The 13,696-nt window shown below is 35.4% G+C and overlaps 1 protein-coding gene across 1 annotated transcript in view; it reads right to left on the reverse strand.

The window, feature by feature from the left end:
- LOC117429433 (WD repeat-containing protein 72-like) overlaps positions 1-13,696 on the reverse strand; it is a 65,807-nt gene that overhangs the window by 21,637 nt on the left and 30,474 nt on the right. The window contains exons 15-18 of the mRNA XM_058998729.1: positions 3,228-4,039; positions 2,181-2,218; positions 937-1,019; positions 149-332 (exon numbers count right to left, since the gene is read on the reverse strand). Coding sequence (XP_058854712.1) covers positions 149-332; positions 937-1,019; positions 2,181-2,218; positions 3,228-4,039 — 1,117 coding nt within the window. The remainder of the gene's footprint in view (positions 1-148; positions 333-936; positions 1,020-2,180; positions 2,219-3,227; positions 4,040-13,696) is intronic.

Consider the following 13,696-nt stretch of genomic DNA (forward strand, 5'->3'; position numbering starts at 1 on the left):
AAAAAGATAATTTATATACTTTGATTAAATCGCGCACTAATAATGCTCCATATCACTATTATATCAAAAAGCACTATCATGGGCATTTTCTTTTCTTTTTTTTGTTGCAGAAACTTTATTGAAAGATTAAAATCAATTTTGCACTTACTCAGTGGGGCAGTACTTTGTTGTGACTCCAGCAGTTCCGTGCCCCCAATCTTTGGCAATGTCTGAGTCTCACCATTTCTATTCTCTGCCACGGTCACTGCTTGACTGCTGATTGATGTCTTTCTCAAGGTCTTTATAATCCTCTGAACCTCTACCAACAGCACAGCTTGTACTGCCTCAAGAACCTGTCAAAGCAACACCAGGCACCAGGTTTATTAAAGTATACGTAAAGAGAATGTGTAAACTTATCTCAGAGCACACTTCATTTTCCAGTACAAATCAAAGTGAGTGAGCAAGTACAAGGCAGGACTCTCTCTTAAAAGATGTATCAGTTTTATACATTTTGAAAGAAAGGGAGAGAAAGGTAGACTACATGTTGTAAACTTATTCTTCTTCTCCTCAAAGTACATAGTGAAGTTGAATTTTTCTATTAACAGTTTTACTGGACTGTAGGTTATAAGGATGTAAAAGTTCTCTGATGTCAGCTTTTCTAAAAATACTGTTGAGAGGACAGGAACAGGTTGAAAGGTTCTTTGCAGTTTTGTAGACAAACACCAGGTTCCCTAACTGTCAAATTTCCTCAAAAACAGTATAAACATATCAAAACATGTTATGACAGGAGCTATATTTCTCAAAATATTCCTCATACAGAATAAAAGTCCAAAAAACCTGAAACTGACATCGGCCAGAGTGTGTCATATTACATTTTGATATGGAATTTCAAACTGTGGTCATGTGTCATCACTTTCAAATGTTACAGTTTCACTGGCAGTGTGTATCATTTCTTACCTCAACTGACTGTTGTTGCCAACTGGTGATCAGTTTTTTCAGAGATTCTGTTTCTCTAAGAGGATACCGGACAGCATCCTTGGCTATGAAAGGTTTCAACAAAAGAAGAAATAAACATAATTTTCCCGATACATGAAGTCCACAAATAATGGTGATTTGAGAGAATTTATTTTTCACTTGCCTATTTTAAAGCTTTAACTCTCAAAACAGACTAAGCAAAGGTAACAGTTTATTGCTAAGCATATCAATAAGTTGAAGAACAGCAATTATTAAATAAAGTTTGGCTTTCATTAAACACATGTTTGCAACAATCAAGAAAACTATCATGAAGGAAGACATTTTCTGTGAATAACGGGCCAATTGTTTTCAAATGTAACATATACTACCATAGAATCAACCTGCTTTAATACTACCATAGAATCAACCTGCTTTAATACTACCATAGAATCAACCCACGCTATCAACAGAACATAATGTCATGTATATATTTTTTATTTAAAAAAAACGTTTTACTTTTTTCTTTTTTTGGATGCTTCTCGCGTCCCCCCTGTTGAGCACCACTGGGTAAATATGACGGATTAGCTACTACAACACTTCATATTAGCTGCTCATGTGTAGTTTACTTTGAGTTGTTGTGATCACAAGTTTTTGAAGATTCTGATCAATGTGAATTAAAGATTGCTAAATGACAAGCTTGGTTTTGTTCTCACCCAAACTAAGCTGTATTAATCAAAGTTATTATAATAGTAGAAAACAGTAGTGGAGGCGTTGATTAAATTATTGATGCTCATAACATTGATATATATTGTAACTCCTGAATGTGTCTAAGACCTTTGCACAGCAGTGTGTATGTGTGTGTATATATATATATATATATATATATATATATATATATATATATATATATATATATATATATATATATAGTATATAATTTATTTATTTATTTTTTAAACATGGTATCACATCTTGGAAATGTTTCTGTTTGTAAAGAATAATGGCAGGACACCTAGAACCTTTTTACACTGAATGCATGTCACTCTCAGCTGTGTGTTTAATGACCACCTTGTAACCAATCAGATTGCTTGTCCATTAGGTTAATAAATGGTAAAACAAGTTCAAATTATTTATAGTGCACACTGTTTCACAGTGTCTGAATCAGTAGAATAACATGATTGTACAGAGCTTACTGAGTAATACATGTTGATAAAGTCCAAGGCTGGATGCATATAAATGCCTCTTACCTCTCCTTTTATAAAGGTGAGAGCCATTCTCCTCGTGTCTGGAAAAAATAAAAACAGGTTGTATATGCGCTGTTATACCACCGTACTGTAAATGTGCCTTATCATGCTTTAGTATGCTTATACCAAGCATATACCCTGTCTTATCATGATTACCATAGTTTTCAAAAGTGCATGAGAACATGCCTTTGTTTTACTACACTTTGCTATGCTTTTACCATGGTATACCACAGTTATTACTTATAAGGGTGTTCTTATTAAACACAGGGGGAGTATTACATATATGGCATGTAGATTTAAGATACAATATTGTTTTAAGTAAAGACAAAGGCCTTAATATAAAACTGTTATTTCATTAAACAGGTGAGGTAACAGTATAATAATCTTCGAAGTTGAAATGCTAACGTTATTTTGCCATAACCTATGATAATACCCGTGTAGAATGCTGTGTTGTCACACATGTGAGCCGTCAGCCAATTTTAATGTTCATGTTTTGGACACATTGCTTGTAAAATATTTTTGATGGTTGCAATGGCTGATATTATCCAAATAAGATGAAAAGAGAATGGCAAACCATTAACAATGTTGTTTTTTTTTTTTTTTTCAAGATAAGGGTAATTGTGTAAATTCTATTAACATCCAGGTTAGTTTTAAACATCCTTACCTAATTTGACATTGTTGTTTATTTACAGATTAAGCAATGATCCATTTGGGATTTGAATTAATCTATAGGTAAACACTGCAGAATCCATACTAAATATTTAAACCTACGGTAACAAGGCACAAGCTTTACTATTCTAGCCTTCTTCAAATGAGAAATCATTAAATAAGTGTAAACAGTGAGCATTTGAGATCTTGTGTACTGATGTGCGCATATTTACAGCTAGTATCAGTTGTAATGGGTTAGTTATGTTAATAAATGACAGATGAAAGTAAGGGAAAAATACAACTGATTGCATTATTTGAAATACGTTGAGGGTGATATTAGGGCAATGGATAAGAAGATAATGAATTTTTATCAGTGGCATCACAACCCCTTATGGTCCATACCTGTCATGTTCGATAGACTCATCTGTCTGCAAAGGCAATCTCATAAGACTGCTGACTACTAAAACAATGGACAACAGATAGGAAGTAATTTCCAATCCAAAGTCCCCCTCCTTCTTATCCTCAGCCTTTTCTAGAAATGAAGTTTCTGCAGCACTGCTGTTTGTGTACTGTTTCGCCAGCTGCATTACTTTGTTTGAAATTAAATTATAAGGCCCATTCTCACTCGTGCCACTCATTTTCTGTGGATGCCATCCTGGCAGTATCAGTGACATGTGACCATTCTTTGATTGTAGACCAAAAGACACTGGAGCTTGAGGTGTGAAGATACCAAGATTATTCGTACAGAGGTCATCAAGTTCTCCATCTGTACCCCATGGGAAGAGGCAGGACAATAGAAGTCTTGCTGTATCTTCAGTTCTATTGATATCCAATTTTCCCAGATCCTGTTTTTGGCTCCTTCTAGAGTTTTTTTTTTTTCGCCTTAGCATGCCAATTCCTTCATCAGCAGCACTGTAAATGTTGTTCTCACTTTGGAATAGGCGTTCTCGTACAAACTCATTTACTTGATGAAGGGACACCGACGTTTTGTTCCTTTTCAGTCTAGATTGCTTTCTATCAAAGCTTGCCACTCTTCTTAGGGCTTCAGAGCTGTCATAGGAGCTCAGCAGATCTGACCTTTCCTCTGGGCTGGGGTGTAGCTGTTCCAAAAGTCCCTCCACGTCGAATGTTAGGACATGAAAACCATTGTCTACTGAGGTGGCTTTCAATTGCAACACTGTGAAAGGGCTCAAAATGAGCTCTGGAATCGGAACCTAAAAAAGATACAACGTAAATACAAAATGTTACACTTGTAAAACTTTCATTTTCCATATGTTCAGGTACTATTATTAAACAAACCTGTTTTTTTTGCCATCTTCTCACATTAATGCACTTACTTTAAATGTCCACATATATATATAAGAACACATTGCTAATGAAGCTGGGATGATACATACTGAGAACATCATAAAAATGAACACAACACTGGAATTATTATTAAGCAACAAGTCTTAAATTTTTTTTTACAATTATACATTTTCTGGTTTTTTGCTGGTTTCAAATCACATTTCTTCAAAAGTAATAGTTGTTCCATTTGACTACCTTTTTGCCCTTTAAAAGATCTTTCGACATGCTCTAGCATCTTACTCTTGCTGTTATTCTCACTGAAGAGTTCCATTAGATTTTTTTTTTTCACAAGGTTGCTTCCTGTTCATCCTATACTTTCAATGGGTAACTGGGGCAGCTATTCCATTATTGGTAGCTTCTTCTAGCTTTTTAAAAGCCTCTCTCTAAGACTCTTGTCTCTCTTAGAGTACGGGTTAAGGGTCATGTTTCTAATAGGAAGGTAAGCCCTCAGCTCTCAATCAAGTTAGATATGCAGGGTCTGTAGTACCCTAGGATACTCTGTCTCCTTGATCAGATTGTACACGGCTCCACTTCCACCCAAAAATTCCATATGATACAATTCTATCAATAGCACACAGTTGCAGTATTGTGAGGTGCTATTTTTCTTATCTAAGCTCTGGATTTGAATACCTCATAGTTTACATAATTCCATTTGAACTGTGAACCCAAGCTATGCAAATTACCAAGTGCAGGTGTATTATTCTGTCTGAAAATGTACAGGTATGTGCAGACCAATTAAACAGATACAAAAATACAGTAGGTAGGTACATAGACGATTAAAAAATGAGCAGGCAGCCAGGGGAATTACCTTGTTACATAGCACATCAAAAAAAGGGACAGAATAGGTAATATATTAAATATTGTGAAACTAAGCATTGCATATTGGGGAAATGCTTCTTGTAGAACCTTCATATCAAAGCCACTGGAGAAGATATTACCCATCTAATGGTGGATGTGAATCATTATAAGCCTGAATGCCTGTAACCTGGCTGCTGCAGAAGCAGGTGTGAAGAATCAAGCATTGGTGCACTAGCTCCACACACTGGGGAGAAAAAAGAAGGTGATGTGAGCCTTTAAGGGCAGCATTTCCAGGCAGGCAGAGATCTAGACTGAGATGTGGTAAAGTTTCCAGATCTCATCCCTGAATGGCAGGGGGTATTGTGCCGTGGTGATGGTGTAAGTGGCTCTCTGGTGTGAAGGAAATGAGAAATCGACAAAAATCCCTTTGCTGGCAACTTCACAGTTGGCTTTTAATCATAAACAGACACTGGCTGCTACCACCCCCTCCCCCAGCAGGAGTCACTGCAGAGCATTAGATTACACCCTGACTAGTTCCACTCTGTGTTAGAACCCTGTCGTTTTCCTTTATTCTTGAACTCTAAATCTGCAGAGAATATACTCCTGAGATAATTAGACCATGTAACAAACTCAATTCATAAAAAAATACAATAATAATAATCATTTAAACATTATATTTTATATGTATATTCAATTCTAGCAAATAACTATTTCAAAACTCCACGTTCAATTAACATAATGATAATAAGAACAGTTTTTATTTGTTAATCAGTGTTTTAGATGGTAGCTTCTTTTAAAGAACAAGAAACAAAACAGAGAAAAAAAATCCTTTGATTTTTCTGCCTATTTCACCCTTAGTATTTTCCCCAGATTTCCTTATTGATTAATTCAGGAAGATAGATTGCTTTATTCAGCTGGAGACGCAGCCCTAACAATATGACATGTCTGACAGCTTAAAAGGCACAGAGTTTGAGTTTTCCTTCAGGAGACTGGCAGTTTTTAACTGACCACAGATTCTTTTCAGGATCTGCCCTCACAGTTGTTGCTCCTTCTAAACTGACAGAAAGAGCAGATGCTGCTCCACAGCATGCCGCTGCTGATAGCTTCCTGGCATATGTGCACACCTTCCCTGCAGCTATTTTAAAAGAATAGCTAGCAGCACCGAGCCCTCACTTGCAACACCACAACTTTTGTGTTCAAAGCATAATTACTGCAAGCTTTCCTGACCAGGAAGATCACTAATGAGTCTGACTTGCGAGCGACCCAGAGGAACACCCAATTCAACAGGGCATACGCACCAACTACATACACACTCGCAATCTAAAGCCTAATTGACATGAGGCTCTTAAAAAGGTGCTTTCGCTTCTTCATTATGCAGTTTGAGGTTCATTATTACAGATAAGACTGGGTGCTCTGAGCTCGCCTCTGGCAAGTGGCCACATTTCTGAAGCTCAGCTACAGAGCTATATTAATAATATAATAGAAGATGTGCCACATTAAACACCTAATTAAAAGATACTACATACTTGTTACAGTGGAGAATTCAGAGCTTTACCTGTGAAGGTAACTTACTTGTTCATCATAAAATAGTATAGCACTATACAGTATCTCAGAAAGAAGAAATAAAGGAGCTGGAGATTGGAAGGGAACATCACCTTCATGTATACAAAACATGAGAACATAACTAATACATAATAAACAGCTAAGGGCATTGTAAAATACTGCAACACCTGGTATTTAATTCAACACTGAAGTATTGTATTAAACACTGTGGAATTAGCACTTTAAGGACATACACTACAAATCACACACGAAAATGCCAGTGAGTAGAAAAATAAAACCTTAGAGCGATTTCAGTTAGAGAGAGCCTGGCCAGGAATTAAATATGCACAGCTCCAAATCAGAAGGAAATTGGTGACTTGAAAATGGCTATTTTGACTGAAACATTCTCAGAAGCGAGTTCCCCAAGTATCATTTCAAAAGAATGACTGATAAAAAGAAAACCAGTGGCTTTTATTAGCTGTTCCATATAGTTCAGAGTCTTCATGTGAACTTATTAGACATTAGAATTCGAAGATTAAAAATGCTATGAAAACATGTTTTGCAGATGGATAAAGCAATAGATAGACAGACAGATAAAAGGCAAGTAACCTGTTTTTAGCTTGTACAGCTACTTCATAATGGAGCTATAGAATTATATAAATACATATATTCAGAGAAATGAACAGCACCTTCATATCTGATATTAATGTTACTGCTGTTTGTGACAAAACATAACATGTATGCCTTTTCAATCAAATTAAAACAATCTGTTAGCTTCAGTCCACTTGACCTTGCCAGTTCAATCTTTTGACCCTGAACTACAGTGCACTGAGGATGGTATTAGGGTGAAATCAACTGTGGAAATAAGGGCAATTGAAAAGCGCTTTCACATTTTTATCATTTAAAGGACTCAAATACAAGTTGCAACACTTTTACCATTTGGTTGTTAATAGATATCAGCAATAGATAATGCAACACAGCAATGTCTTTATTTAATAAAGATAATAGGTTTCATAGAAACAGAACACACTTATTTTCATATTATTATTATATTTCAAACTCCATGACTTTAAGATATTAACCCTTCAGCATATCTATTCTTTCTAATGCCTGTCCATCAGGAAAGTGGTAAAGCTTTGAGTACTACTTTTCACACTTGATAACATATTTATTTGATATTTTCCTAATCACCGTTTACACAATTTTGGAAAAAAGTATGGTACGCAGAATTAATTCAAATACTTAAACATAGTAAAAAAGAAATACAGCATGTGTCTGCTTTACAAGTTTTGCATTTGTGATTTATTTATTTATTAGCCAAAAAATGATTAATAAGAAATGTTTTTCTTGTTAGTTTCTTCTAAACTAATATGTACACATCTAAAAAACAAAACAGAAATGACTCTGCAATAATGCTATCTACAGCCGACGACAATACTATATGACAAGGTAAATGAGATTGGTAGGGTGAAAGAAAGGCATCATGTGACTAGGACACATTGAGCTAAAGCTGAACCTAGAAAATGGCTGCCTTTTTTTGCTGCAAACATCAAACAGGCAGAGCCTGTAATATTTGTGTGTACTTGAGCAGGGAAAAGACTGTAAGAGGGCTTGAGCATACAAATAACCAGGTATGATACTAAATGTGTCCCTTTCCATTGTTTCAGCATTAAAATGAAAATATCGATTATCTGATGCAGCAGCTTCTACATCTGTGTGTACCACATACACAACAAAGGTTACTATATATATATGTGTGTGTGCTCTTTGGTTAAAGAAAATGATGCGGATCAATAAAAGCATGTCTGCTTGGTGCAATTGGATTCTGGTTTATAGCTGCTGGTTATAGAAGATAAAGAGGTTTTTTTTGTACATTTCAAACATTTAATTAATATTTTCTAAAACTGTTAATATTTCATTCATGACACATAAAACGTTTGAATTTTCTAGGAGTACTGTGTAAATCATCCAGTATTTTCAGCAGATTTCATCATTTTGCATTTACATTATAATATCACTTCCCATCTGCTTACACTATTGGAGGTCCATTCATTAATCAAAGTGCCTTGGTGTGTCTTGTGCAATGCACCTGTAACAGACTTATCTTTTGGGTTATCAGGTTCACGTTCATGTTTGCTGAAAGCCTCACATTTATCATCATCTATTCTCCATAAATCTCATTTCAGCTTTCTAGGGATCTTTTTAGAATACGTTTATCTGGTACTGTTGGCATTTGGTGATACACTCATCAATGTATGTTATCTCTTTGCATGAGAAGAAATTCTCTACAGCATAACTCACATGCATGTACCACTATTTTGATCCAATGGGAAGAGACAGACAGTCTGCAGGCTACAGTGCACAGGTGCGCAGCACAAACAACTAAAATGCAGTACTATTTATTTCTTTACAAAACTAGTACTGGTAAAGCACTCTCTTTTTTAAGTAGTTCAATAGAATCATGTGAAATATTCAGTTTAAAAAAATAGATACAAGTTGCGTAGTTCTCGACAATATGCCAGATTTTACAAGAGTTTCAAAATATATACTCATTCCTCTTCCAAAACAAAAACATGTTGTATTAAAAATCTACTTATTGTCAATTGGGATTGAAACCTCTATGTCCTGTGTACTGGAGATGCTTGACAATAGGTAAAAGATGGCCTCCTCCAAATGTGCACAGTGGACAGCAGCTTGATGATTGGCAGAAAAATAGAAGACAAACGAGAAAGCCTTCAATCTGCAGCTGATGCACAGGAAGAAGATGAGGAGCAGTTTACAATGGAGAAAACATTACCAAGCTAATGGCACAGGCAATCATCTGACCACCATGCATCTCTGATCGCAGCAGGGCATCCATTTTCAGTTAAGTGTCAGAGTACCTTTTTGCTTTCTCTGGCCACGGCAGGGGTAAAACAACCGAGTGTGTGCCTTGTAATAAATTACTGTATTGGATACTTTTTGTTTTCCTTCAGAAACGACTGTGCTGCTTATTCTGGCTATCATTGTCAATTAAAATACAGCCATCTTTATCCAGCTGTACATCAGCCACGGCATTCTGATTACTTCTGCAAGAGCCCACAGGGTCAAGAGGCCCTTTTGACCTCTGTCAGTTAAAACCGTCTGACCACTTGCTATTCCGTGCAATCTTGGATGAACAGATGGACACTTCTCTGCCTTCCTCCATAAAGCTTGGAAAATAAAGATAAATGAAACTGGGCTCTGGCTTTGAAACTGGTTTATGAGAGTAAAATATGGTTTGACTGCCATTTAATAGAATTCCCTTTTCCTTCAAAAAGCTCAATCACTCAGGCTTATCACTATGACCTGAGAATATGACAGTAGTCAATATCATTATAGAATCTTTGATAATGAAGTTGTGGACCCCATTGCCATTTATATTATCATGGCACAGTACATTTGTTTGGCATAATTGATAGCATGGTAGAGACTATTGATATACACTACATGGGAGTAGGGAAACTGTTTCCCAGCCCTGTAGAACAGCATCATTAAACAGATTGTAATGCAACCCCGGACATTTGATTATAATACACTCTTTTAACATTTTAGTTTTTATAAAAATGAGTATCAATTACTGTAGCATGATGACGTATGTTCTTCTTACACCACTTGTAATGAATCTGAAAGGGCCGCCTTGAATGGATCTTGTAATGTTAATTAAAATATAAATGAACCCTTCAGGGAGTAGTTAATTAACTTCATCTTAAAAGGGCATTCATCTAATTACAGCTCTTAATTGAGATGTTTGCCTATATGCACACACTGCACTTTTAATTTCTCCTAAAGTGCCATTGCACTGAAGTAATCGGTTTTGTTCTATACAGAATATGTATACTCAGATGTTTCCCAATTAACACGAGAAAGTACTTGGTCAGAGTACATCACAGTGATATTGTCTGCGAATGTCTGTGGAATAGGCACTGGGCTCTATTCAATTAATCTAAATTGTGCTGAATCTTAATACGACAATTGTTGCAATCATTTAAAAGGGGACATTGTGAAAACAAAAACCTGCAACAGCGAGTTTCTTTGGTGTATTTTTTGTCATTCAAAGTAAGCAAAAAAAAAACAACATACCAAATACCAAACAGGAGACAATGCCATTTTTCAAATACTATAATTTGCATTTATTGAACTGCAGCCAGTGAACTCCATAAGTATTGATTTGAAATATCAAAATGAGTTTTTGTTCCTTCCTATACCAGGATGATGCAATTAGTTCTGGCATACCGTATTAACATTCACACAAACAGGACCCTGATTACTGCTGCTTGACAGTTTAATGAACACAGGGGTTCTACACCTAGTTGCAGCAACATTGCCTTTTTCCATCAGTGCTCTTGCTTTCCCCTCGCTGAAGATAAGCAATTGTGGCAACAATATTCACTGCAAATAGAACTGAAATATGGCAAAGCGTAATACGCGTGATGTGGCCACAGACCTTTAGCATTGCTAATCAGAGGACAAACATTTCATCTGCGTTTCCATTAGTCACTCACTAATTATAATGAAGTATAATGAATACTTCATAGTAATGTCCTCTCCGAAGACGTTATTAATCAGCAGATTGGATATCACTAAAAGAGAATTTAATGATTTTGATACATTTTTGCAATTTACATTTCTTGAGTTTGTATTTCACAATCACCCTGGTTCTTATCCACTGGCTGCCGGTAATTATTATCAAGGCTTTTTACTCAGGAGAATACAAATTAATAAACAAACACATTAAGTTAAGGTCTTTGAAATAACTTTCTCTTGTTAATTTTGCATTTTGTAACTTGAAAGGGTGTTGTTTTTTATTATTTGAAAACAATGAAAGAGCCCCAAGACAGAGTCCCCTCTGTTGTTTTATCAGCAACTTGAAAGATGCATAGCAAAAGCTATTTTTATTTATTTATTTATTTAGCACCAGTGACCCAAAAATACTTCTCTTACTTCTACCCCATTCTGCCGCTGGCTTGTGAACTTCTGCCTTCAGCCTCCAAACTGTGAAACCAGGCTCCAGAAGCAGTCAATCTGATTGTTATCAGTCCATTGAAAGGGACTTTAGGCCTATCTTGGATTAACATAACCATTCGTCTGGGCCATACTAACCTGCTAGCATGTGAACATTTTTATGGATGATCAGTACATAGGTAAATTAATGTGCATTCTTTTAGGAATGAAACAAAATCATAACATCTGAAAACAACCAGGACCCCCCCCCCCCATCTTGATAATCTGGTCAGATCTGGTACCAGAATCCTCACACGGATTATATTATAGAGCTACTATGCTTATAACACCAACAACACATAACTATGTGCAATTATTTAAAGCTATCATAGCATAAAATGCCAAAGAGCACCAGTTATCCTTATCACAGTTGTTGTTGTTTGTTTTGTTACCTGGTGCTTTAAAAAAAAAAGCAAAAGAAAGGCACCATCATTCAAATGTAATTATATGCTGGGACATCAAACGTTATTCATTCATGAAAACAATATTTTTTTTCATATTCAACCTTTTGTTTAGAGTTTGACTTTGAGAAGGGATATAATTAAAAATGTGAATCTCTGCCTCTCTGGATGTGTTCATTGTCGACAGAAATCACAAATAACTGACTATTTTTATAATCATCTCTGTAACATAAATGTTAATGTTATTATTAGTATTTATATATTTGTTACCTTTGTGTCCTACCAGTTTGAAATTAGATATTTTTTTTTGTATTTGAAAACAGGGTTATTAATATGAAGCATTCATTTTTAAAAAATATTGTTTTATCTAAAGTCAAATATCTTTGGTTATCCAATGAACTGACCTATATATATTTTTTTCTATTGGAATAAAATAATGTTGATACAGTATAAAGAAAATTAAATTAAATGTATAAAATTCACTATATATAACTTATTTACATGTATCTTGAGAATTAAAACAGATCATTAATATGGTTGAAGAAGATGCCACCTAAAATATTGAAGATCAATCTATAGAGCTTACAATAGTGCAAAAATGCTATCAACTGGAAAGCTGTTATACAGAGATCAATTGGTTATTAGCTTGCTTGAGTATTGAGCGGCAGGGTCTAGAAAATAATCCAAGATTATTTGCTTAGAATTCCATTCTATGAAAGGTCAGATACTCAATGTACAACCACCAAGAATGTATCCAAATATGCCTCAGAGCAAATGTATTCGAATAATACTGATTGAAACAGAACCTATTTGTTGTGGTACAGAGCAATACTGATTGTTTTACAGATTACTGGTACTAGTGTAAATCTTCGTAATGTATGACAGTTCTTAATTTCTGAGTCAATAAAAACAACAACAAAAAACCTAATTTAGCCTCTGTTAATGTAAACAAGTAAAGTTCTCTGACTTATTTTAGCCCAGTACTGTACTGTATGTATTTGTCAACGTTTTTCAATACAAAAGAGTATTTTTTTCAAGATTTTACCAAATAAATAAAAAGATTATATTATTAGAAAAGTAAGCAGGTGATAACAATCAAATCAAATAAAAACAGTGCCCACACAGGGTCCTCTTTATTGCGTATTAATCACACAGTTGAATAAAATCAAGAGTTTATGGTCAAATGCAATCTGAAAAGTACATGAGGCTAGGAGTTTGGTGAAGACTGGTGCAAAAACAAGGGAGTTATCGTGTTCAACATGTAGTGTGACAGACGGATGGATGGATAGATGGAGGGATGGACACAGTCAGCTCATAAGGTCAGCCCATTTCTATATGATTTTGAACTCTGTTAAAAGGGCCACATTTGTCATTATAATCAGATTTTAAAAACATGTACATTTCTTAAATACTATTTCAACATTTTTATGTAGACATAGTGCTTCATTTGTATTTTTTGTGTGCGTGTGTTTTTGTTTTTTTGCTTGATAGCCTTTTCAAAGCCTTGGGGAGTACCTAAAATCAATAGTCTTCACTATCGCTCTCCCATTATCCACAGACCAACTTGCAACCATCACATTAGTGTATTAGTCATCATAGCACACAGTCACCAAGAAACTTTTCTATAGGGTGGCACTTCTTTGTGGATACCAAAAGGATCAAGCAGACTAATTATCTGAGATCAACCATCATCCCTCTTTGTATCACAGCTAATGAATGCCCTCCTCCACAGAACCAGACACATCTTTATACCTCACCAGT

The sequence above is a fragment of the Acipenser ruthenus genome, chromosome 24, assembly GCF_902713425.1.
Source record: "Acipenser ruthenus chromosome 24, fAciRut3.2 maternal haplotype, whole genome shotgun sequence".
NCBI classification, from domain to species: domain Eukaryota; kingdom Metazoa; phylum Chordata; class Actinopteri; order Acipenseriformes; family Acipenseridae; genus Acipenser; species Acipenser ruthenus.